Source organism: Eubalaena glacialis, chromosome 6 (assembly GCF_028564815.1).
Source record: "Eubalaena glacialis isolate mEubGla1 chromosome 6, mEubGla1.1.hap2.+ XY, whole genome shotgun sequence".
Classification (NCBI taxonomy): Eukaryota; Metazoa; Chordata; class Mammalia; order Artiodactyla; family Balaenidae; genus Eubalaena; species Eubalaena glacialis.
The window spans coordinates 98,694,159-98,722,142 of record NC_083721.1 but is presented as its reverse complement, the minus strand read 5'-3'; the positions used below and the strand labels follow the sequence as shown (position 1 = coordinate 98,722,142).

At 37.3% G+C, this 27,984-nt stretch overlaps 1 protein-coding gene across 1 annotated transcript; it reads left to right on the top strand.

Annotated features, from left to right (window-relative positions):
- Positions 1-42: 42 nt before the first annotated feature.
- LOC133093015 (multiple epidermal growth factor-like domains protein 6) lies at positions 43-26,815 on the top strand. Its single transcript, XM_061192757.1, has 11 exons — positions 43-136; positions 1,845-1,967; positions 6,370-6,507; positions 10,349-10,471; positions 12,208-12,330; positions 12,702-12,890; positions 13,875-14,079; positions 14,840-15,015; positions 18,452-18,580; positions 22,835-22,963; positions 26,688-26,815. Exons 1-11 carry the CDS (start codon positions 43-45, stop codon positions 26,813-26,815), a joined length of 1,557 nt encoding a protein of 518 aa, XP_061048740.1.
- Positions 26,816-27,984: the final 1,169 nt, after the last annotated feature.

Here is a 27,984-nt window from a genome sequence, read left to right as displayed (position 1 = left end):
CTGCTTAATTGCTTTTAGCAATGGACCCCTGCATGGGTGGAAATGGATGTGCTCACATCTGTCAGTGAGCATGGCGTGGCCAGGAGTGCCTGTCACCCAGGGTACCAGCTGTCTGAATACAAAAAGGCCTGTGCAGGTTGGAAGTTGAAGCTGATAGATTAATTGGGTAATTGTTTGAAATTCTGTGGTAATTCAGTTTTGAATAGTCAGAACAGCTAGGAGAAAGGTGTTTTCATTTATGCTTAAAAAAGAACATTTATATTCTTATTTGATCATTCTGAAAGGTATTTTTATGAAACTGTAAAAACTCAGTGAAATTTTTAGTTACAAAAAATGATCTGGTGTAGTTTCAGAATTAATTATTTTTGTTTTCTATTTTTCATTCTGAAGTGAATTCCAGAATTAATATTTCAAAACCTTCCATAACCTCACAGGGAGTTTTTGATTATAGGCTACAGAAGGTGGGGATAACCTTTGAAAAGCAAGTATGTGCAAATGAGTGCTCTCAGAAGTTAGGAATAATTAAAACCAAAAAGATAGAAACTCTATAACTACAAGGTTACATATTTCTGTTTCCTAGAAATAGCAAAACAGACATACTTCAATTCAAAGATGAAAGTGATAAATTACTTCGTGACCAGAACTGATAAATGAAGTCATTCCTGTGGGACTGTCTTTGTTTTAATAACTTCTGAGAAATCACAGAATCCTTCATTTTTATCACAGCATTTCCATGAAATGAGAAACAGTTTATTTGCATTAATTAAGAAAATACAAAATGTTTCCTGACTTATGGGACTGATAAACACTTTAAGAAATTGAAGAAGAATTAGACATAAAAATTAGTGTGAAGTTAGTTTTTTTTTTCTTTAAGCCAAAACCAAGATAAAATTTTCTGTGGATTATGTTAACGTACTTTTCTGACAGAGAACATTTCTGCTTTGGTCCTCTGTGTGCATAGCACCTACCTTGCTGAGTTTCTGGCACAGAATAGGATCTTATTAAAATTTGTGGAAAATTGACAAATGTATACATATATAGATATATACATATATCCATACTTATCTATACAATATCTTTTTCAAATTTTTATTTTAATAATATCTGGCACATTATTCCTAAAAAGTCTGTCCCCAAAGTTACTGCCTATGTAGGGTTTTATAAATACCTTAGAAAAATGAGTATTTCTCTTAAGAGTCCTGGTGGGGGGGTGACATGCAGGACCGTACAAGGAGGAGGTGCTATTTGGGAAAATAATGGTGAGACCTATCCATTTAAAGGGGGGGCCTGCAGAAACTACATGGGCCACAAAATGATGTTATACTGAATAGACTTGGCCATCAGTGTCAGGAGAGAGAGAGGGCACCAGTGTTTAAATGGCACTGCCCTGTGACAATCGTATGTACAATATACACCATGGATTGCTACATATGAAGACTCCAAATCTGCCTTGTGTATGGCCACTTGTACTGTCTTAAATCAGAGAGATACCAATTTTGGTTAAGAATTTGATATATATTCATGAAGACAAATTACAATGACTTCTGCCTGTATTATTAGAGGATAGAAAAGGTCTATTTTTTGTTTGTTTTCTCTTTCTTCAAATTAATAGATACTAGTAGGTTCTAATAGGTAGAAAGAAGTGTTTGAGAACATAAGACCTACAGTAGAGTTCATGTCATTCACAGTTGGTTTATTTGCAAATATGGAGCCTATGTGGTATTTTACTGTTATGTTTGATGTTGGGGGTTGAGAGGCAGGGGATGCTTTAGTTCATTTCTATAGTTTACAAATAAACCTTGATTCCAGCTCTAAAGACACAGCTCCTGTATCTCTTTCTGCAGATGTAAACGAGTGTGCTGAAGGGCTTGCTCCCTGCAGCCATCGCTGTGTGAACACAGTGGAATCTTTCACTTGTGCCTGGCACCCTGGTTTTGACCTGGGAGCTGATGGAAAACAGTGTTACAGTAAGTGGCAATAATCGCAGCCCAGGAAATGTGTGGCATTTTACAAGTATTAAGCAAGAGTAAAAAAGAAAAGAACTACACTGAATGTCTTGCCAAAGTGGAAGCTCCTGAGAATGTTTTCCACTGGGGTAGGGTGGGAGTGGGAGCTTCGAAGACCAACCCCCTCATTTTAATTTGACAAAACAGGGGCCCAAAGTCAACAGACAATGGTCGGCATCATGATCCACAGTGTAGACCACAAGGACTAAGTCTCAGGTCTTCTGACTCGGGGCTCTCTTGGACCCATGGCTCTCCTTTGTGAAGAGTCTGTCTTCCTTCACCACCTCTGCTGTGCAATATTTATTGAACACTAATAATTCCAGTGTAAAACTCAGGGAAAAGGAACTAGCAGGGGTGAAGGAACCAGCAACACGAGGAGTGGCTCTAGATTGTAAGACCATGTCTGATTTCCGATCTCAGTTCCAAAGATACCCTTCCCAGCTCTCCACATCTTAGAAAACCATCCATTCCGGGCGGAAGTCAAAAATGCAATTATGCAAATGAGTAAGTGACAGAACTGGGGCTTGAACTAGGGTCTTTAGGCTCCAAATATACTATCCTTTTAACTTTGTTATGTGTTTGTATACATCATATGTCTCTTGATCAGTTTTAATTAAGGAAGAAGAATAAGGATAATGATAAACAGAATAAATTATGTAGTGTTTTTACCTAAGCTCTCTCATGAAGAGACATTCTTTTTTTCTTTTTGTTTATTTATTTATTTATTTATTTATTTATTTATGGCCGTGTTGGGTCTTCGTTTCTGTGTGAGGGCCTTCTCCAGTTGCGGCAAGTGGGGGCCACTCTTCATCGCGGTGCGCGGGCCTCTCACTATCGCGGCCTCTCTTGTTGCGGAGCACAGGCTCCAGACACGCAGGCTCAGTAGTTGTGGCTCACGGACCTAGTTGCTCCGCGGCATGTGGGATCCTCCCAGACCAGGGCTCGAACCCGTGTTCCCTGCATTGGCAGGCAGATTCTCAGCCACTGCACCACCAGGGAAGCCCTGAAGAGACATTCTTAAGGTTACTAAATTTTTCATTCTCCTCCACTGCATAAAACTCTAATTCTTTAGTGCCTGGGTTGCCAGTGTAGCCTTAAGGTCTGTTGGTATATTTCTACTGCTTAAAGACAGGGCAGTTTTGCTGCAGTGATATTTGTCTTTTAAAGAGCAAACTAAATAACATGGGAGAGAAGAATTAACTACTAATTAGGATATAACTTCTTTTGAAGTGAATCTTTCTCTCCGTGCCCTGAGGAGTCCTTTCAGGCAGAGAGAAACGTGGATGGGTTTTTCTTTCTTATTAATATTTTGGCTTTTTAATGTGGCCAGAGGTTTAGGAGATGAGTACATTTTACAGATGCCTGAAATAAAATCCCTTGCAATCTGACTGGTGAGTTCTCAGTTATCATGAAAGAGGGGGCCATTATTGCTAATGAGTCATGAGGTATAGGCTTTCTGTGAAAGTTACTTGGGAAAGCAATTTGCCCTAGAGTTGAATACATTTGGTAAAAGTGTATTTTTACATTTATTTCCCTCATGTGACTATTTGGCTGAGTTCTTTGTGTAGCTCTCACCAGACCTCAATATTTACTAACTGACATACAAAACTTTCTTGGTGGAAACTGGTATTTTGAGGGTTTTAAAACGTGTAGGTGGGGTAAATGTTTTCAGAACATGGTAATGTTTAACAATGAGGGACTTCCCTGGTGGCTCAGTGGTTAGGAATCTGCCTGCCAATGCAGGGGACATGGGTTCAAGCCCTGGTCCGGGAAGATCCCACATGCAGCAGAGCAACTGAGCCAGTGTGCCACAACTGCTGAGCCTGTGCTCTAGAGCCCGCAAGCCACAAATAGTGAGCCTGCGTGCCACAACTAGTGAGCCCGTGTGCCACAACTAGTGAGCCCGCGTGCCACAACTACTGAAGCCCACGTGCCTGGAGCCCATGCTCCACAACAAGAGAAGTCACCGCATTGAGAAGGCCCGTGCACCGCAACAAAGAGCAGTCCCAGCTCGCTGCAACTAGAGAAAGCCCGCGCGCAGCAACGAAGACCCAACGCAGCCAAAAATAAATAAATAAATAAATTTAAAAAAAGAAAAAAACAATGAATTATGTGTTCTTCATGTAACAGTATATTTTAGGCAAATATTGTTTTAACTTTTTCCTAGGACAACAATATTTTGTATTTATATCATTTCTTCTCAGAGGCTCTCAAAATACTGTATAGCATAAACATCGAATCCTCAAAGTGTGCTATGAATGAACTATCACTATCTTGTGATTAGAAATTAGAAAATTCCAGATCTAGCATGGTTAAATAAAACTGTCCCCAAACTACCAAGCAGTATATAGTGAACCAAGTTCCATATGTATTTAATGCATATTTAATATACTGAGTAAATAATGATTTTTTGCTATCTATGAGAAACCACAGGGATCAGGTTTTAAAGTTTTTTTAAAGCATATTTTTAGGTATGATAGTTAAACAGTTTCATCTGTATCAAGAATGCAGACTCTCAGCTTACTTCTAGTGGCCAGTTCTAGATGTGTATGTGCATGTCTGAGTCCCGTATAGTTTAGCTCTTTATGAGGTTACAGTAATGTCATTTATATGTAAAGTACCTCCGGCAGTCTTACAGCTGCATTGATCACAGGGAAACAAGAATAGGAGCCAAAATTTGAAATATGTCTCCCTACAGAGTATATGCTAACATATTGTGAAAAATATCAGTTCCCTTAATTATTTCAGCCTTTCCTTTAGCTCTCTTATTTTGCTCAGTCCTAAACTAGCTGTTTCTAAACCCAAAGGCATTCTTATTTTCAACAATAAATTGATTGGCATAATCTTTTTTTTGTTTATTCAATCATTCAAAACCTATTTTTTAAAAAAATTTTAGCACTCTTTTTTTTAAACATCTTTATTGGAGTATAATTGCTTTACAATGGTGTGTTAGTTTCTGCTGTATAACAAAGTGAATCGGCTATACATATACATATATCCCCATATCCCCTCCTTCTCGCGTCTCCCTCCCACCCTCCCTATCCCACCCCTCTAGGTGGTCACAAAGCACCGAGCTGATCTCCCTGTGCTATGCGGCTGCTTCCCACTAGCTAGCTATTTTACATTTGGTAGTGTCTATATGTCCATGCCACTCTCTCACTTCGTCCCAGTTTACCGTTCCCCCTCCCCGTGTCCTCAAGTCCATTCTCTACTCTCAAAACCAATTTTTGAACTTCTGTTACGAGCTGGGTAATACAAGATGATGAAGGCACAGAGGAATGAGCACAATGACAGGGATGTGCCCTGGGTGCCCTGGGACACATGGCTGCTGCCTAGCGTAGACTGGAAGCTGGGACCAGGGAGCATGATTTCTGTACATGTAACCATACAGGAACATAGCAGATACCTTGGCAGTTTGAATGGTGATATAGGCTCTCAAGGAATACCACAATCCTAAGTGCCCTTGTCCTGTTCTTTCCCATCTTTCTTCTTTCAAAGGATTCAGGAGTTAAGGATGGAAGAAAATGAACCAATGTAGTCGCTCTCATTTCAGGTGTGTCCAAGCAACACAAATGAAGAACAGTAGAGGCCAATGGTGAAAATAGCAGAGTATCTAATTCCATATTTTTAACAATGATGCAAAGCATTCTTTTATTTTTCATTTTCTCACTTAGAAAATGATTGGTTATAATACCTGTGTGCTCAGGAAAATTGGCATCTGTATACTGAGCTGGATGCCCCCCAAAGTGCCCCAAAGTAGCGGCATGTACCACGATCAGCAAATTAGTGCTCAAAGGAAGAGAATGTTTATGTAATAAGTGACTCTTGTATACATCAAAGCTGATTAGCATACGAACATGATACCAGTTACATATAATCAGCTAATTCATTGGGTTTTTGTTCATAGTTTTGTTCCAAAGCCATTTTTAACAGTATTTTCATGTACTCACAGCCTAAAAAAAGGGCAGATATTAACATACCATTAGTTTGAGAACAGATATGTCAGCTGTATTTGCTTTCTGATCATTGATTCAATACACATATTTTTTACATTCTGAAAATACTGAAAATTCCCAGACGTAAGTGTCCTTTAAGATACGTTTAATAACCACCGGTGGACTCATTACCTTTCTGCCACACTCTGTCAATTTGACATTATTTATAGGTTTATTAGCATTTTGACATGGTATAGATATTTACAATGCTTAATAGTCTTCCGACTTTTACTTTTATATGCTTAGAGTGTTGACAGATTTCCAATAAAGTTTGTCATCTCCCAACAGAGAGAGTGTACCCATTGTTGCCATATATTCAGATTTCTCTGTTATTATGCTAATAATTCTCTTTTGCTTGTTTTGGAAAGGGATTGAATTGGAAATTGTCAATAGCTGTGAAAAGAATAATGGTGGTTGTTCCTGTCACTGTGAACATGCAGTTGGTGGGCCCTGTTGCTCCTGTAACCATGGACACCGGCTTGATTCAGATGAGAAAACATGCATAGGTAATGTATGGTAAATGCCATCTTCCTTCAGAGGTTGCCCTGGATTCATTTAGCCCTTTCTTCTCTAATACTTAGTGCTCTAATGCAGCCACATCTCTCAAACTGCAAGAAGTAAAATGAACAGTGTCTTTGGCTACTGGATAAATGTAAAAGAAATACTAATTGACAGAAGACATCATTGTGTTTAGATATTTACTTTGAAGTTAAAGGAGATTTAAAACTTATTAGCAATATATATGGACTTAACAGCTTTATTTCTGGAAAATATTCTAAGGCCTATCTAACCATTTAATGTAATTTATAATTCAAACAAAAATGCCACCACGCACGCTAATTCTCTCCACCACAAGCAGAAGCAATCATGTTCATTGGTTTTCAACTTGGTGATAATTTGGATGCATGTTCACCTTTGACATGGCAGGTAGCTACATTCCAAAAGAAAACTTTAAAAGATGTTATTCTTTGGAAATCCCAGCTCAAAACTATTTTTAATGGATAACTTTTTCAACGTATTATTAGAACTTATATCATTTGAGACAATGAGAAGAATAAATTCCACCCCAGCCTTGCTTCATAATGAAATGTTTAATCTAGAACTTCTGAGAAAAAGGAATATCTACGAAAAATAGGGAGAGTGAACATCAAACTAAATTACTATGTGCTCTGGGTCTGAGAGCACCTACAAGCCCCTGAAACAATTTGCCATCATTCGAGAATTATGACACCATATTTGCTTGTTTTCTTTTGTGATACTTTATATCACCTTTCTTAAAAATTATGATATGAGTACTAAAAAAAATCTTTGACCTTTTCATGCTACAGTATGGTTTGAGGCAAATTGAAGTACCAAAAGAGGAGAGGTGAATTTCAAAAGCCTAAGTCATTGGGATTTTTTAGTTTGGTACTAATGTGACAGAGTGAACTTCAAGGGATTTTGAAGTATTCTGGTTTCATAAATTATTTAACCAAAACAATGTCATTACTTGTTATTTCTTGATCGAACATCACCTTCTGCATTTTTCTCAGTGTCTATGGTGATTAACTTAATGAAACCAGTTGCTTGCCTTGCTTCTTTTTTGTAATGAAAATTATGCTTATAATTTTCTACCTTGCTAACATTTGTATCTCTGGAAAAAATAAAGGGCTTCCTTTCTTCTTTGCTCCCTCGCTCCCTCCCTCCCTTCCTTCTTTCCTTCCTACCTTCTTTTTTTGACTGTTGGGTAAGGGAAACTGGAATTTTGCTAAACCTTTTGTTTGCAACTTATAATTTGGTATCTTTCCTTATTCTTTGAAAAGTACAATTCAGTAAAGTTCTTATTTACAGCCAGAAAAAATAACATCTGCCAGGGTCAAAATGTAGAAAATTGCATATTTATGACATTTCAGCAGTCAACATGACAACATTGTTTTGTTTACGGCTCAAGTTTATTTCGTTTTCCAACAATAAATAACACTCATTCCTAAAGACCAAATATTCACTAGAGTAAAGGCAATGATTTGTTTGCAGTGTGCATATACATACTCTGCTTATTTGCCTGAGAACAGATTAAGGCCATGGATGCTTTTTAAAACATTCATGCATGAGGGAAATTAAACAATTTTCTTTTTAGTGTATTTTAGGATCAACTTTCCTTTTACATAACTTTCCTTTTACACAACTTTCCTTTTACATATAAATGTGTTCTAGTCTGCAAATGGTCAGTCTTGCCCAAATGCAAAAATTTATTAGGGCTAAAACCTAGAGATGTGTTGACACAATTTGAAAGACAACTATAGAAAATACAAGTGTCTGACCAGCAGTAAGTTCACTAAATTTAACAATTGGTAGTTATCAGAAAAATAATTTTATTCTAATCTTTGGAGCTTTATTCAGTGACTATGTGTGGGGGGCAGATACAGGTCAAGTTTTTTCAGGGTTTACTTTTGATGCTTTTCTGAAGTCATAGTTGAAATGTTTAATTGTTTCACCTGACTGCAATTAATGCTGTAGTTTTGATTAGGGCTAAATTTTTAAGTACAGGTGAATTTCTCTGTGATGCTGCAATATTTGGTGTATTGGCCAATGTAAATAGGAAAAATATGATCATCAGAGAGGAAGAAAAATTAAAAATAAAAAATAAGCAAGCAAAGATATTACCAAATAAGATCTGAAAAGGAATCAAGAAATTTAGGAAAACAGGTGATATAAGGGTTGAAGGGACAGGGCATTTTAAGAAAGGAAGAATGGGGTTTCAGATGAGTTCTGTACATAAGACAGGAAATAACCCCAGAGGAATGATAATAGAAGAAGGATCCAAAATGGGTCATAAAATGATAGATTGAGGAATTCATTTTTCCAGTTATGTGATGCAATTGTGCTCCTTACTGGTTGAGAACAGGGAATCATGAGACGTATATGTTTAGAGGCTCTGGTGATATCTGAGAAGACTTTTTAAAAAATCTTGAAATAAGAAAATCCAAAAAACATAAAAGATAATGTTTTAGATAAAATGAAACTGAATTTTTTAAAGTTTTCTTTTTTTGTCCTCTATATTCATGCTACGTAATACAAAGGATAAATGAAATTTTAATATAAGAAAGGAAAAAAATATCATCTAGAGTTTTGTGAGTAGCACTGCTTGTGACATTTTGCAGGAGAAAGAATGTTTTGTGTCCAAATGACCTTCATTTGGATATTTTATGGTGACCCCTAACCTTAGCTGATTGATTGCATTTTCTTTCCTTCCTTTCTCTTGTCTGCATTTTCTTACATTGGTGCCCTTTCCAAGGTTAATTGAGACACTGACCTTTTATATCTGGGGCTGCTCATGTAGTTAGAGAGCAATGGGATTTTGTAGACTCAGCACTGACAGGCCACCCAACTTAACAGTTCAACAAAGGGGGCGGAATTGAACTAAGGACCTATAGCCAAAAACCCTGACCACACAATTCCCAGGTGTCTAGCCTGGTGAAAGCAGTGGGTAAAGAGTCTGTTGCTACCCTTTAGCCAATTATATTATAAATGATCCCCTCAAAACTCAGGATAAATCGATTAGCCTTTGACTGAAAGGTTTCAATTTGACATCTTCTGGTGCATTTTTATTTTCCGCAGGGCAAATAAAGGAAGACACATGCCAGATTGTAGAATTCTAGAATAACAGTGCTGAAGGAGACTTAAAGATCATCATTTAGAAAGCTGTTTATCTGATAGGACATTCCAGGGTAATAGTGTCACCAATTATAATAAAAACTCATCCCAGTCAAAGCATCATCGAAAAGTTCAAGCAAATGCCCTGAAATATTCGGTAATTTAACACATAATATTTAAAATGATTGTCTGCCCTCTCTCTAAATTGCCTTTATCCACTTCTCTTCCCAGTCACGTGACTTCTTTTTGCTTGGGAACGTTCTTTCATGTGAAATTCCAGAAGAACAATCACATAGGGGCCTAAGACTGCCTCCTCTTTGCAGCTATTAAATGTCCACTAAATGGAATTTTTGGGCTCTTCTTCTCAAGCTGTTTTTTTGTTGTCGTTCTTCAAGTTCTCTGTTTGTTCAGTTAGATTGCTATTTAAACTGGAAAAATAGCAGAGATCTCTTACCCTGTGCTTATAAATGCATTTGGAGATTACTTACATGCTTTTCAAATAAATACCAGGCATAGAAGCATGTCAGAAACGTAAACCCAAATGCGGCCTCATTTGTTTTGTGTTATAGTCTCTTCAGTGTCTGTACTCTGTAACCTGAGAAATAGAAAATGATTAGTAAAACAGTTTTAATTTCGAAGTGAGGCTTATCGGCACCTTCACAGGTCAGTTAAATTCCTGCCCTTAAGTAACAGAAATGTCCTTTCCCCCTTTAGACCTTGATGAATGTGAGAGTGGAGAAGCCTGCTGGGCCCAGCTCCGCATCAACTATTTAGGAGGCTGTGAATGCAGTTGTCAGGAAGGCTTTAGGATCAGTTCTGATGCTTGTGGATGTGATGGTGAATTCCTGAGCTCTAATGTGAAATCCTTGATGTGATGGGGCAATCAATGGAGGGGGAATATCTGAGGTAGAGGGTTAGGGTGGGAAAGGGAAGGCTTTGACACTAAAGAGACTTGGATCTCTCTGTGGCTCAACCACGTTCTATTATATGAACTTGGGTGACACTCAGTGCTCTGAGCCTCAAATCCTCATCAGTAAAGTGAAGACAATAATGGAATTACTGGGGAAATTAAGAAAAGTAATAAATGTAAAGTGCCTACTACTGTGATTGACATCGAGAAATCACTCAACTAAAAGTAGCTATTATTATTATAATAATAGTCATCGACCCATAATCCCTTTTACCTAATTTAATATATATAGGCAAGTGAGAGATTCCAGCAAGCCATAGCACACTGCCACAGGAATTGCTCGTGGCAAGCTTGACTGGAATCAGAGGTGATTACTGAGTGTCCTTCTAATTTAAGGGCAATAGCAAAAGGATTGCCAGTTCATGAGCCACAGTCCAAATCTGTATCAGAATCCTTTATATATCTGATATTAATCTAGCTAATGCAAGTTTTAAGATGAGTCATTTTATAATTTTCTAACTTATTTGTTGAAATTGATTCACTTACCTTTCAGATGACTTCTAGCTGATAGGTATATTTTTATATGATAGGAGAGTTTGAATTCAGTGAGTAGAGTTAATTCACTTTTTTATACCATTAAGAAGGGCTCATGTTAAGTCATTGCTGTAAATTACTTTAACGAGTTTACCTTAAATATATAATCTTTAAGTTTTCATTTGTGATTATTATTACCATTATTTTGAACCTTACTTTTCTTGAAATAAAAGATTAGAAGATTGTTATCTATTTCAATAATAGTCAAATTATATAAGAAGACTTTAAAAAGAAGTGCCTCAGAGAAAATAGTGTTTCTTGGATTAAAGAAATAAATTCTTGTATTCTGTTGAGGGTGATAGTTGTGTTTCTTCATATAGATGCCAAGCTCCCCAGCCTTGCAGCATAGATAACAGCAAAGAACATACAACTATGATATCTATATATTCTAAACACAGTAGAGCGTATTACCACTTACACCTCCCATCCAATTAACAGGGCCAAAAAAAATTGAATTTCATGTACCATCTGTTCTTAAGAAGAGTGAGCCAAGAGATGATTGTATGGCGTGAATATACATACTTGGGTACACACATCCAAATGGAAAAGGTATCCACAATCTGAGGCCAGGCCTAGAAACTCAGCTTCTTAAATGAACTTTTAGTATACTGAACACATTGATCAAAGTCTGGGCTCAGACGTGGACATAACACCAGTAAGTCATATGAGATTAAGGCCTAGGATTCTTCCATCTCTAAAATTCCCCACGAACTGTGTACAGAATTATGCATGGAATAAAGGCTTCACCATAGATATTGAATAATTCAAGAGTGAATGAATGTTCTGCAAAATGGTACACAGCCTAAGACCATGTAAGTTTTAAATTCTTCCTCCAATCTCATGAACAAGCTCTCAGAAAGACCTTGTCTATGTAGGTAAACTATGGTAAACTTGGAAATGAGTGAAGGAAAAATAATTGGCAGGATATATTTGAGGAAGAATTTGGGGCTATGTTTCTATATAGCAATACATTGTTATTGGTTAATAAGGTGACAAATATGCCCATGAGTTCATAATGTCTATTTTATCTCTCAATGCCTAAGAGCAGACACTTTTTAAATTTTTCCAGATGTGGATGACTGTCTGGATGTCAGTATCGTCTGTGACCAACTATGTATCAACTCTGTGGGAACCTATGAGTATACTTGTGAGGAAGGCTACAGAATTGGAAGTGATGGAAAAACTTGCATCTGTAAGTTGCTGTGGAGAGTTTTATCAAATCTCTTCTAACCGACTTCAACCCTTGTCTTGTTCTTTGGGAGCACGGAGACCATATATTCTTTAACTCAACCTGTCCTCCCCTTTCTCTCTTCACAGACTGAGATCTTTCTTTTCCTTTTGTTCTTTCTGCGGCAGTTTCAACTCTGTGCTTGCTGCTTCTCACCTTCATTTACAATAGGCAGTTTGAAATGGCTTTCTCAAAGAGTTTTACCTTTCAACTGCCCCCTGCCTTGACTGTTTAGTTCAGACTCTCTCATTTTTCCCATCAACCCTTGCTCAGTTTTTCCTTCTTTTAACCAGCATGTGGAATCCAGGTCTTTCCCTGTGCGGTCTGAGCTTTAGTTGATGATGAGTTAAAGGAAGAAGAAGAGGAATTAGACATTGTGAAGTTTCCAGGTCTTCTATTCAAGAGCCCACCTCAACTGCTTCATTATGTGGCCACCTCTCTGCCTCTCACCCACGAAGATGAAGAAGATGAGGAGGAAGAGGGGAAAGGTATTCGAGGAGAACTGACTGCTTTGCACAGAGTTGGTGCGTAAAAGCATGTATCTCATTAGAATCACCTCTTTTCTCTATTTTTAGATAATTCACATAAATCTTTCATAGACAATTTCATTATCAATGTTTAATGCCATCAAGTGTTTTAAGGTGATATTAGCAAGAAAAATGGGACCAAAATTACTTCTTCAAAGCTCCCTATGAAATTCATCATCTTTTGTCTTTCTTCCCTTTAGCACAAAAAAAGGTTGCTATGTAGGTATGTGTGGACGAGGGGGCGCAGGGGGGTGGGCGCTATTGAAAATGTGGTACAGTGAAATGGAGCTGAAAAATAGCTTTGAATTAGCGTAATGGAGAAAAGGATTGGGACCTTTTAGTTCTAAAAGTTTAAACTCTACTAGAAGTCATTTTTGTGTAGTTAAAATTTACCTTAAATAGCCTTAAAATCTAGACCCTTTCTAAATTTTAAAATGCAGAGAACCAATGGTTCAATATGCTCAAGTGGACCAAGAAAAAATATCTTTACAAATGTGAGCAGTTTTTCTTATATATCCATGCAACGGAACTCAAGCATCAAATCACTTCTGATCAGAATAAATTAGCATAACCTCTTTCAAAAGTAACAGTTTGCAGCCAGTCTGCTGCTTCTTTTTCTTTTCTTTGTAAGGCAGAGCTGCTCTTTTTGTTCTCCCTCTATTCCTTGTATTTTAAGAGCATCAAAGCTTAATGATTTCTTTAGAAGACATTCAGTAAAATAGCAGATGTGTTTATACGCTATGGTCAATGATAATAATATCAATAAATGCATCTGCATAATGATAGAAATGCTTTAATGTTACTGAATTAGACTCCTGATACTTTGGCTACTCAAAGTCAGAATAGAAATAGTTCAGGGCTACCAAGACAGTCAGAACTTGAGTGGCCAAGATCTAGAGAGAAGAGAAGCTCAGACAAGTGAGATGGACAATCTGTGCTACTTTTCTCCTTGAGCCATTTGCTAATGTATGGGCTATGCAGACAGAGAAGCCAGGAAGTCTACCGACAGCTGCAAAGAGAGTAAGGAGCTAAGCACAGTTATCAGCAGTATCATGCATGGTGCTGGAGAGGTAGAAGTTGGAGTTGAGAATCTGCCAAGGTGGAGAAGCCTTGCTAAACATGACAGGCTTTCAACTGGGACATCTGAAAGACCCCATCTAGAAACAGGGGCAAATCTTAAAATGGAGTGAGCCTTAAAAAAACAACTGAGATAAAGTCTCTCCATCCTTATTCAGATTAAGGTAATTTCCCTCTAGAATAGAATGGATAAACACATTTGGTACATTTATACAATAGAATACTATATAGCCATAAAAAATAAACTAGTGAACACACAATATGGGTGAGTCTCATAAACATTATATAGAATGAAAGAAGCTTGATACCAAAGAGTACATACTTTACAATTCCATTTATATAAAGTTCAAAAATAAGGGAAAATAATCCATGGTGATATAAATCAGAATAGAGCTTAATTGGTAAGGCTAATGATTAAGAATCATCAAGTCACCTTTCAGTTTTTGGGGTGCTGGTAATAATCTATATCTTCATCTGGGAGGCATTTACATGGGGTTGTTTACACTGTGGGAGAAAAAAGTATGAAGTGTACACTTGAGTTTTGTGCACTTCTCTGCATGTATATTAAATCTCAGTAAAAAGGCTTACTTGGGAAAAAAACAAAACAAAACTTTGCATAAAACAGCCTGGAAGGAAAAACGCTAAAGTGCCAGGACCATTGATTATTTTTGTGTTCAGAAATTAATGGTAATTTCTTTTCATTTTTTACTTTCTTAAATATCCTAAATATTCTTTAGGGACTACTTCCAAGCTCTATTTTAAAAGGTATCTCTTTGCTATTGTCTTTTTCTGAGACTCTTTAGGAAATGTGCTCAAGGATCATGTTTATTTGTTTTTTGGGACATGAAGGGTTTCATCTTTATTTTCAGTGACGTAGACAGTATGGGTCCACTAAGATGGTATTGCATTCCGGTCTGTTTAGATCATACCTTCGGACACGATTGCACGTTGAGCTGTGAGGACTGCATGAATGGAGGCTGGTGCCAGGAAGGAAAGAGTGGATGCTCCTTCCCAGCTGGCTGGGGAGACATTCTTTGTAATGAAAGTAAGTGATTCCTTGGAGCCCTGGTAAGAGAGTGATGAATTTTCCTTTACTGCTGGTAAACTGTTGGTCATGAGCTCTTTACATATGTTCTCCCCAAAATGTTTTAACAAGGTTAACAATTGATATGGGTGAAAAACCAATTTATTTGTTGTGCACAAAGAATGTCTGTGAAGCACTGAGGTTTCAAACTGAACATGTGATTAAAATGGGAGATTTTGTGTTCCCTGGGAAACTTGATGTGCTGTCTCTTGTTTATCCATGGAACGTAAAAGTTTATAAAGGATCCTAATATTCTAGGCCTATAAAAATCCCTCCATTTAAATAAATTATTAGGCCCTGGCAAGCTACTCCCAGTGGAAAAAAAAAAATGAAAGGATTTGAGTTACAAAGTGTAGTTAATGGAACTGCTTGACTGTTTGCTGCCTCTTTTTTGTTTGTGTTTTCTCTTCTTTTTCTTTTAAACAATATGTAAATACAGCCAGTGACACTTGTAAGTTTTTTATATAAGTCTCTCATGAGAAAATGTCAATGATTTGAAAAATAATACCTCTAATAAATTTTTTCCTTTATATTTCAAATGGAGGTATATTTGCAGATACTAAAACTGCCAAGTAATAAAAACAGAATATATGGACTATTTTTATTTCCTTTTTCTCTTTTTAAATTTCCCTCATAAATTTTTTAATAAAAGAGTTTTCTTGGTCTTTGTGAATAGCTTGGAAGATGATATGAGCAGATTTTCTTTTGAAGCCCCTGCGTGTGGGAAGAAAGAGCACAAATATTGTTTCTATTATGAGATGGATGCAAAACTTGAATTATAACATAGTGAAGTGGTTCCCCCAGAATTACTAGTTAGAGTGTGGAGGCTCTTCCTGAAACATCACTCTGATCATGTCTCCCTGCTGCTTAGAAAGCTTCAGGAGTGTCCCATTTCCTGATACATAAAGCTTTATGCTTCTAATCTAGTTACTGGCAACCATCTAATATCAGGCCCTCATAAATCATTTTCTCTTTCTATCCACAACTCTTTGACCAGCTTATGATTTCCAGCAAGCTAAACCACTCACTACTTAATGCTTTGCACTTTTCAGCTTTGTGCCTTTTGCTAAACTGCCATCTTTGTCTATTGCCATTTATTGCACGAAGCTTTATTTGATGGCCCCAGTCTAATCACAGCTATTTATATTTTTGGTGGATTTAAAGCCTCTCTCTCTACTTCTCTCTCTCTCTTTCTCTCCCTCTCTCCATTGAATTAGAGTTAGCTATGCTCCTGTTCCATTTCCTTACTAGCCTGGAAGCTTATTGTCCGGGTCCTTTTCACATTTCTCCAAATTGGAAGCACCTGTGCATGAATGGATAAAACTTTGTATTGAGACTCCCAGCTATATGGACCTGCTGCTTGACATAGTCAACTGTACAAAACTGGGATCAAATAAATCTTATTGCATGACTATTAGGAAGTAAGTGTTTTCCCTATATTGTAAATTTTTTGGGTAAATATGCATCTTCCAAACCCTTGATCCCTAACATGTCAGCATGAGAGATGAAACTAAAAATCTATTGCAAATGAATCAGAATAAAACATCTGACACAAAATTAATATAAAAATGTTGAAAATGAACTTCCTGATAAAATGAAGATAACATGACCCCTTCTTTGGCTTTGGAAAACCTTGAGATTCTCTAAGTGTTCACATGGTCCAGAAAAGGGCAGTCTGTCCCTGAAAGCAGAAACTTATGTCTTCTTTGTATTTCCTGTCTTTCTTTCATTTTTCTTCTACAAAAATTAAAACAGAACAATCCAGGTGGAAAAAAAAGTGCTCAGTAATTCTTTAACAAAAAGGGAGAGCAAGAACACTTTCTTAAAAATCCCTATAAACTGTAATAAATGGAAGTGACCAATCATTCATCACTAGTATTTCTAAGAGTACCAGCTCTTCAAATGCAGCAAGAGACATTAAAAAAAAAAAAAATTCTGCAGGGATCTGGAAAGTTGGTTTTCCCACGGAGTAGATCTTCTAGCCCAATATCTTTATTGGTCTGTAACGAAAACATATACTTGGATGTTTTAGGAATTTCTCCAAGCAGTTACAATGAAACAATTAAAAAATTACCACATATTAATTTTAACAGCACATTTTAGAACTCCATTTCTTTTGAAGAGATTTCATATTGACTGTCTCATTTGTTATTGTGAGACTCTATCCAGTGGAAAGAGAAGATAGGAGTATTTTCATATGACAAATGAATGGACTGTATATTATATGGAAGGGAAGTTTCATGACTTCTTCCAAATCATCCAGCTATGGTCTGGCGCATATTTGTTTTAAAATTTTCTTCTCCAGGATAATTGCTCTGTTTGATGTTAATGAAGTATTTAGCAAATCCGTGTGCGCCGTGATATCATATTCTTTTAGTGGGGGACTACCAGATGATAGTGTTGGTATGCCAATGTTGATGCCTTGCTATAACCCACATACTGTTCAAGCTATTTAAACTTGCCTACCTTCATTTTCCAGGTATATATATTTTAAAAAATGTGCCATCTATAGTTGCTGTAAGAATTCAAAGACTTACTACATGTAAATTAACAATGCAGGTCTCAACCAGTATTTGTGGCCAGTTTCTTTCTCTCTTATCTCTTTTGTTTTCCCCTTTCCTTTTCATAGTAACCTCGGGCTTGAAAGCAAAGAAAAAAGCGAATAAGAAGCCAAGTTTCCATATTAGCAACATCTGGAATGGTGTGGGTGGATAGATGGAGGAGGTGATATAAATGTAGTTTTACAATATTTAGCCAATTATGATAAAATGTCAATTTAAATAGGTACTGAACTTATCTCAACAGCTCTATTTACTCAAGTTAAGCTTAAAGTCATAGACATTTCCCCCACTTTATTTATTTTTAATGGAATACTAAGCACTTCCCCCCCAAAACAACAAACCAAAGAAAACAGTTGTTTGCTTGACTTTGTCAATCTTTGTGCAGAATACCTTGGAACCCTCAAGACAGTCTTAGTTGCCTTCATTTCCGGTTAAAAATCCATGGCTTTTTTTCCTACATTTTCTTCCCATTTTTCAAAATAGAAGATGCAGTTTGTTTCTCACTAAGGTTAGTAACATATATAGAGCAAAAATGTTTAAGTAGTTCTGAAAATGTGAAGGTTAGAGTTTAAGGAACAAGGTAAATATTGCATGTAAACCTTGTTAGCAGTTCTTCAGTCAGCATCATTTTAACTAGCTGTATCAGTAATTCTCCCAGCAATGATGACGCCATTCAAACTAGGAACAGGCCAGAGACTCTTCCTGGGTCTGCAAGTTACAGAGATTTTAATTACTGAGAATCCATTCTAATAGAAAGACAAGCTTTTATTCTCTAACCATTTGTATCACAATGAGTATATTACACCGTGTGTCCACCTTCTCCATTTTCTTCATAGCTCGTTTCCTAGAGACCAGTGGGAAAGAGTATGACGGCATCTGTGATTGTCAGAACGGAGGCACCTGTGATCCTCTGAGCTGGCAGTGCCAGTACCCCTCAGGGGTTCATGGGAAAACCTGTGAAGACGGTAGGAATGGCTGGTCACATGAGACAGCTCTTTAAGTTCTTGATGTTTCTAATAGGAAATAAACAAAATGAAAGCTGCATTTCTACTTTTCAAGGTGGTCTTTTCTTTTTTTTTTTAACAGGGTTTTTATTCTTCAATTTGTTAATATGGTGTATCACATTGATTGATTTGCGTATATTGAAGAATCCTTGCATACCTGGGATAAATCCGACTTGATCGTGGTGTATGATCCTTTTAATGTGTTGTTGGATTCTGTGTGCTAGTATTTTGTTGAGGATTTTTGCATCTATATTCATCAGTGATATTGGTCTGTAATTTTCTTTTTTTGTAGTATCTTTGTCTGGTTTTGGTATCAGGGTGATGGTGGCCTCATAGAATGAGTTTGGGAGTGTTCCTTCCTCTGCAATATTTTGGAAGAGTTTGAGAAGGATGGGTGTTAGCTCTTCTCTAAATGTTTGATAGAATTCAGCTGTGAAGCCATCTGGTCCTGGACTTTTGTTTGTTGAGAGATTTTTAATCACAGTTTCAATTTCATTACTTGTGATTGGTCTGTTCATATTTTCTATTTCTTCCTGGTTCAGTCTTGGAAGGTTATACCTTTCTAAAAATTTGTCCATTTCTTCCAGGTTGTCCATTTCATTGGCATAGAGTTGCTTGTAGTAGTCTCTTAGGATGCTTTGTATTTCTGTGGTGTCTGTTTAACTTCTCCTTTTTCATCTCTAATTTTATTGATTTGAGTCCTCTCCCTCTTTTTCTTGGTAAGTCTGGCTAATGGGTTATCAATTTTGTTTATCTTCTCAAAGAACCAGCTTTTAGTTTTATTGATCTTTGCTATTGTTTTCTTTGTTTCTATTTCATTTATTTCTGCTCTGATCTTTATGATTTCTTTCCTTCTGCTAACTTTGGGTTTTGTTTGTTCTTCTTTCTCTACTTCCTTTAAGTGTAAGGTTAGATTGTTTATTTGAGATTTTTCTTGTTTCTTGAGGTAGGCTTGTATAGCTATAAACTTCCCTCTTAGAACTGCTTTTGCTGCATTCCATAGGTTTTGGGTCATCGTGTTTTCGTTGTTATTAGTTTCTAGGTATTTTTTGATTTCCTCTTTGATTTCTTCAGTGATCTCTTGGTTATTTAGTAATGTATTGTTTAACCTCCATGTGTTTGGGTTTTTTATGTTTTTTTCCCTGTAATTGATTTTTAATCTCATAGTGTTGTGGTCAGAAAAGATGCTTGATATGATTTCAATTTTCTTAAATTTACTGAGGCTTGATTTGTGACCCAAGATGTAATCTATCCTGGAGAATGTTCTGTGTGCACTTGAGAAGAAAGTGTAATCTGCTGTTTTTGGATGGAATGTCCTATAAATAGCAATTAAATCTATCTGGTCTATTGTGTCATTTAAAGCTTGTGTTTCCTTATTAATTTTCTGTTTGGATGATCTGTCCATTGGTGTAAGTGAGGTGTTAAAGTCCCCCACTATTATTGTGTTACTGTCGATTTCCTCTTTTATAGCTGTTAGCAGTTGCCTTATATATCGAGGTGCTCCTATGTTGGGTGCATATATATTTATAATTGTTATATCTTCTTCTTGGATTGATCCCCTGATCATTATGTAGTGTCCTTCCTTGTCTCTTGTAACATCCTATATTTTAAAGTCTATTTTATCTGATATGAGTATTGCTACTCCAGCTTTCTTTTGATTTCCATTTGCATGGAATATCTTTTTCCATCCCCTCACTTTCAGTCTGTATGTGTCCCTAGGTCTGAAGTGGGTCTCCTGTAGACAGCATATATATGGGTCTTGTTTTTGTATCCATTCAGCAAGCCTGTGTCTTTTGGTTGGAGCATTTAATCCATTCACATTTAAGGTAATTATCGATATGTAGGCTCCTATGACCATTTTCTTAATTTTGGGGGGTTTGTTTCTGTAGGTCCTTTTCTTCTCTTGTGTTTCCCACTTAGAGAAGTTCCTTTAGCATTTGTTGTAGAGCTGGTTTGGTGGTGCTGAATTCTCTTAGCTTTTGCTTGTCTGTAAAGCTTTTGATTTCTCCATCGAATCTGAATGAGATCCTTGCTGGATAGAGTAATCTTGGTTGTAGGTTCTTCCCTTTCATCACTTTAAGCATATCATGACACTCCCTTCTGGCTTGTAGCGTTTCTGCTGAGAAATCAGCTGTTAACCTTATGGGAGTTCCCTTGTATGTTATTTGTCATTTTTCCCTTGCTGCTTTCAATAATTTTTCTTTGTCTTTAATTTTTGCCAGTTTGATTACTATGTGTCTCGGCATGTTTCTCCTTGGGTTTATCCTGTATGGGACTCTCTGTGCTTCCTGGACTTGGGTGGCTATTTCCTTTCCCATGCTAGGGAATTTTTCAACTATATTCTCTTCAAATATTTTCTCTGGTCCTTTCTCTCTCTCTTCTCCTTCTGGGACCCCTATAATGCAAATGTTGTTGCATTTAATGTTGTCCAAGAGGTCTCTTAGGCTGTCTTCATTTCTTTTCATTCTTTTTTCTTTATTCTGTTCCACAGCAGTGAATTCCACCATTCTGTCTTCCAGGTCACTTATCCGTTCTTCTGCCTCAGTTATTCTGCTATTGATTCCTTCTAGTGTATTTTTCATTTCAGTTATTGTATTGTTCATCTCTGTTTGTTTGTTCTTTAATTCATCTAGGTGTTTATTCTTTAATTCTTCTAGGTCTTTGTTAAACATTTCTTGCATCTTCTCGATCTTTGCCTGCATTCTTTTTCCGAGGTCCTGGATCATCTTCACTATCATTATTCTGAATTCTTTTTCTGGAAAGTTGCCTATCTCCACTTCATTTAGTTGTTTTTCTGGGGTTTTATCTTTTTCCTTCATCTGTTATATAGCCCTCTGCCTTTTCATCTTGTCTATCTTTCTGTGAATGTGGTTTTTGTTCCACAGGCTGCAGGATTGTAGTTCTTCTTCAAGGTGGTTTTTCTGAATAAGTAAAGGGCTGTGTCTATATATACAAGAGCACAATTGCTTTGACTGATGAATGTGTAACAGAAAAAAATAACTGATACTTAAATCACCAACTGTGATCTAAGCAGGATGAATCCAGATACAGAGACAGCCTTTCTCATTTGCTGAGCAAAATGTTGAGTTTGTGTGCAGAGGTTTATACATACGGCCTGAGTGAATTGATTTGCTCTGCATAATAAAAGAATGAAGAAAATGAGGCTCTTTGGGCAAATCAGGGAGGAAGTGAGATAAAAGTCAGAGAAGAAAAGGAGAGGAGAGAGAGAGGAAAAGAGAGGAGAAATGATGGTTGAAAAGCTCACAAAATATCAATCCAATGAGTGCTGTGTGTGGATTTTTCGTGGAAACCAGTCAAGAGACCACATTTTCTACATGGGTTGATAAAACACACACAAAAAAACTGCTTGTACAGTCCCAGGAGTTGAAGGCAGAGAGTCAATGAAGATATAAGTCTTCAGGGATTGCCAGAAATCATGGGGAGTTTATTAGATTCTCACAGGTCGTGAAACTGGGGAGACGGAAACCAAGTTTAGTTTGCTCTCAGAGAGGTGCAGGAAGGCACCTCTAGTTGTTTATCCCTTGAACGATATTTATTCATTTATTCAAAATATATATATTAAGTGCTTGCAAGGCACTGTGCCAGGTTTTATGATATGGTAACAAAACAAAAATAAAAAGCTGGTCTTTCTTCGTGGAACTTACAGTCTTGTTCAAAGCAGGCATCGGTTACAAATGTTGGTAGGTATTTCAAATTAAATATTAATGTGTGCTTGGAGGTCAGACCATGAGAACCATACAGACTGTGTGAGCCAGGGAACGACTTCTAGAGAAGTGACCCTTAAGCAGAAGCCTGCACAAGGAGGAGACATGAGACAGGAGAAGAGAGAGTGAGCCATGTGTTGCCCAGCTCTGAAGTGGGAAAGAGTGAGGTACATTAGAGGCACCTAAGGAAGGTCAGCTGGTGGAGCAAAAGTCAGGGAGATATTAGTGCAACATGAGATCAGCCAGTGCAGGGGCTCATCAGTCTTGTTATGTTTGGAGTTTTTAACCTGACAGCAATGGCAAGTCATTGCAGAATTTTTGGCAGAGGACATAAAATCACAGGGTTGGTTTTTAAAAGAGCTCTCTAGCCTTGGTCCAATCAGATTGGAAATGTCTTACCTTTTGCAAGCTCCTTATCTTATGTAACAACAGCTCTAGTGAGGTTTGCATGTGGGTTAATATTCACTTCCTTTGTCTTTCTACCCTTTAGGATGCCCAAAAGGATTCTTTGGGAAGAGTTGCAAAAGGAAATGTAACTGTGCCAACAATGGCCATTGCCACAGGGTGTATGGCGCCTGTGTGTGTGAGCCAGGGCGCTATGGGAGGTTTTGTCATCTGAGTAAGTCACAGGCACAAAATTTTCTCTCTGTGTGTAAGCAAGGAAGCTCAGAAAAATACTAAAAATACTTTAGTGTCAACTTAAAGGAAGCCACCCGACATAAGAGCTGGGAGCTTAAGTTTTATTCAGGGTCTTGCTGAAGACGAGAGCCTAGGAGACAGCCCCTCAGTTTGCTCTGAGGAAACTGCTCCAAAGAGGTAGGGGAGAAGCCAGTTTATTTATATATATTTCTATCCTCCCATACACATCTCATTTAATTTTAGGGTTGACTTAACTGGCACCACACCTGTTGTATGATATTATACATTATCCTTTATTTACGTAAAATGAAATGCCTTATACATTATTAAAGAGGAAGCGCAGTAATATGAAATAGCCCATACATTTTAAAAATGTTATTGCCAAGTTATGTAAATCCGCACCTCTGTAAATGACATTTTAAGGTAATTAAAAAAAATAAACACTCTTTCCACTAAAAAAAAAAATATATATATATATATATATATATATATATATATATATGTATATATATATATACATGTTGGTAAAAGAATCTGGGTTCATTGAAATTTTTCCTGAGATATGCATCTAACCATCTGAGGGCCTGTTTATCCAAAGCACAGAGTGCCTCATCCTGTTTTTCATCCTGGATTCCCCTCAGGGTACACTATTCTGCAGTGGGTTAGGACTTAACCGTTGTAGAACTGGGTGGTAAGCAACACATCTCTGTTCATATTAGACAAAAGAAGAGAGTAAAAAGTATAACATATTTTATATGGTCATATCATATATATATATATATGACGATTTATACTCTAATCTTTATTTAGCCTCCTTACGTTGTAGAATCTATATTTTGATGAATGAAAGAAAAATATTTCTGGAGTCTTTCCATTTTTTTCCTAGTTAGGTTTACCTTGATTATTGAGAGAGGGTTGTTAATAGTTCATTTAAGTGGACATTCCACACTTTATGAAAGTTGACTATCGAAGGCCCAGTACAAGTGTCTTTTATTTCTGGGCTCTAGTGCAAAACAATATCATTCCCTAAAATGTCTAAAACGTATTATTCATTTTGCATTTTGGCCAGCAATCACATTCTGCAAAAGATGTGAGAAAACACAATCACCAATAAATGTTTCAGCTCATCGGTAACTTTTAAGTTGTCTCCCAATGGGACAGCTCTGGACGCCTACCGACCATCCCATCTTGAAGCTGTGTGCAAGTACCTGTGAGCCTGAAACAGTCTGTACCTCGCTCCCCCTCCTAGTCCATATGCCTGCCTCTGAAAATCCTTCCTGAGTGAACCTCAGTAATACCATGACCCTTTTTAAATAACAGAGACCTTCTAGAGTCTTATATTGTATTTTTAGTTGAATGTCCATGGACCTTATCTACTTAAGAAAAGGCATGCTCCTTAAAAACAGAGAGTAAATTGTGAATTCTCCAATAACAGAGCCAGTGAAGGCATCATAGAAAACTGAGCCTGAGTCATGAGGGAAGGCTTGGACAAGCAAAAGGGAAGAGAAGGGGAGAAGACATGGGTAAATGAGAAAATGGAGAGGCCAATGGTATGTTCCAGAGCATCAGATACTTCCTGGAACATGCCAAGGGAAGAAAACTCACCTAGAAACAAAGATAGCATCACTTCTGTTATTTTTCCTCTAGGGTAACAAGACACTCCCCATTTTTTAGTAATAACTTTTGAATATTTTATAAGCTAATACCAGATGTTTTGGCAAAAACATTTAAGTCATAATTTATCTGCTCAAAAATTTAAAAAGCAGATGGTGGTGGTGGCAATGTTGGTTAGCATTTGGAATGTGACCCTCTTTAGAAAATCATACACATTCCAGTTCTTCAGGACTCTTATTGCTCAGACTTGAGGCTTCATTTATTAATGCCACTTGCCTGGCCCTAAGAAGCTTGAATTTTGCAACCCTATATTAGTTTTCTAGAGCTGTCGCAATAAAGTACCACAAATTGAGTGCCTTAAACAACAGGAATGCATTGTCTCACAATTCTGGAGGCTGGTAGTCTGGGATCAAGGTGTTGGCAGATCATGGTCCTTCTGCAGGTGCTAGGGAAGGATCGGTTCCAGGCCTCTTCCCTAGCTTCCTATAGTTCTTTGGCTTGTGACAGCAGAACTACAACATTCTCATGGCATTCTCCCTGTGTGAGTGCCTCTGTGTCCAAATTTCTCCTATTTATAAGGATACCAGTCATATTGGATTATAAGCCCATCCCACTTCAGTATGACCACATCTTAAGTAATTATATCAGCAAAGACACAATTTCCAAATGAGGTCACATTCTGAGGTACTGGAGGTAAGTACTTCAACATATGCATTTTGGAGGATACATTTCAATGCATAGCAAATCCTGAGAAGACACTAGATTGCTAAAAAAGTTACTTCTTCCACTTTTTCTTTTTTTGTAAGTATATTTCTCCAGTTCCATGTTCTTAATGTACCCAATTGTCACATTTAAGTATTCCATGGTGTCTGAGTTGTCCCCTGAACCACTGTTCTACAAGCTGAACCAGGAAGAGTAAGTAGGGCATGGAAGCCAATCTAAGGAGGTGAGTGCTTTAGAATGAGCACGAGGTCCACATCAAGGAAGACAATAGCTCTGACAGACCCTGGGGGCTTGGTGGGTCTGGGGAAGGACTCAACACTAAGAAGATGCAGGAAGGATGACAGAGGTATCATATAATTTATCATCCAAATAGGATACTATTAACAGTGAAAAGGAGCCCTGTTAATAATTCTGTTCTGCTTTAAGGGGTAACTCTGTCCCTGGCAATTGAGACAAAGACCACCCTCCATGGTGGCATTGTAACCACCACTTCAAATTAGCTCTGCTAATAATAGCAAATATTAGCAGATGCTAATAATTTCCATCCATCAGAAAGTCAAGTGTTTTATTTTTGTTCTCTCCAAGCAGCTGTCCACAGCAAAGCCTATATAGGTATATAATATAATTATTTTGATCCTGGAGGGCACTTGAAGGATCTTTTATTTGAGTCCTGTAGACACTTGTAATGGGGGAGAAAAAATTGTCAGAGTTATATTTTGGAAAGGGAATTGAATTACTATAACTCCTCAAAGAGAGAACTAAGGTACAGTATGTTTTCCTGAATGCAAAGGTGGGACTTTCTCAAATTAGAATTCCTGTGCTGACTAGCATCCCTAAAACTCAAAGTCATGGGGAAAATAATGAAGGAAAGGCGAGCACCATTTGCCAAAGATGTGGCCAAGATAATGCTGCTGTCAGGATGAAAGTTTTGTGTCATCTACACGATGTAAAATTATTTCGGATTACCGTATAAAGAAAGGGAATGAAAACAATGGCAAGCTTTCCCATCAATGCTTGTCCATCATTGCCATGCTGCGGCAGGATGAATATGGGGCCTGGCAGGCCTTAGCAGTCCTTGGAGAATATTAAATACAGGCACCAATGGAGCGCATTGAGAAGCAATTTCTCTCCCGGAAGCACTAAAGCCTTTTAAGTAGTTCAGGCTTCACTGTTCACATCCAGTTGCCAAAAAGCAAATGAATTGCCTGATTTGAAAGACATTTGTTTCCCTAATTTTTTGGCAGTCAGGATGATCCCCTTGTTTTCCCCATAATCAGGCCCCACAGAACTACATGCCTGTGCACTAACAATGCGAAAGAAACAAAGCATGGTTTTCAGGTGACCGGGTTGCCTCAATCTGCTTGCAGACTGTCCCAAGGGGGCCTGTGGGGCTGGCTGCTCTTCAGAATGTCAGCGTGTGGAGGAGAACACCCTGGAATGCAGTGCCAAAAACGGCAGTTGCACCTGCAAATCTGGTTACCAAGGCAACAGATGACAGAAAGGTACTATCTGACTATAAATTTTCTTTCTTCTCTAATAACAATGCTCAGCTTTTGTTTAGCACCATACGATCATTAATTAGTTAATCTACCAGAGTCCTCAGGAGAGCAGTAAACTTTATTAATCCCCTATTTGCAGGTGAGGAAACTGAGACATGGGGCAATAAAGTCATTTAACCTTGTTTTCTTAGCCTCTGATGTTAGCTGTCCCCTTGCTGGCTTGAGCAAGGTAAGAAAAATCACATTGCAGAGAATCTTATCCTAAGGAGATGAGAGCTGGCCAATCAATTCCTTGAGCTGAGCTAATCAAGTAAGGGCTGCTAGCTTCCAGAGTTAAAGAATCATTTCTTTATATCTAAAGACAGACTATTCAAACAAATACAAGAGAAACCATAGAAAATTTTTGGAAAATTTAAATATGGCTATCAGTGTGGTCCTTTCTCAAATTTCTAAACAATTTCTTTATAAATCTATAAAAATTTATGTGCAGCATAATTCCAATGACAAGTAACATGTATAGATATATATGTGTGTGTAGGTGCATATAAAATTTGGAAAAAGGTATTCCAAGATGTTAGTAATGGCTCTCTCTGGTTTATGGACTCATGGAATGCTTCTCCCAATGCATCTACATGGCTCTCTCATTTTCTCAAAAACTTGTATTTTACCTTTTCACTGAATCTTGTCAGTACCAACCTACTTAAAATTGCAACTTGCCAAGTCTCCTTGAACTTTTGCATTTTTCCAAAGTGCTTACCATATACTCTAATTATTATTATTATGCCTAATATTTATTACCTGCCCTTCCTGCTAGAAGCTAAACTCCAACAAGGGGAGGATAGCTATTCATTTTTTTCACCAAAGTATCCCCAAACTCCTAGAACAATCAGGACATATAGAAGTTACTCAATAAGTATTTTATTAAATGACTATATAAATGTGAATCATCGATTTTTATTCTTTATTCATTTTTCTCATATTATACATTCTGAATTGAGCACATGTTACTGTATTATTTGGGGGAAATTATCACAGCATTTTTTTTTCTCTTCAATACACAGCAAAACTGAACATATAACAAATACAATTATCATAACTAATGGCAAGTGAACTTTTTGCCTTCGAAGTGATCCAAAGCAATCTTGTTTAAAATCAGGAGAGAGGG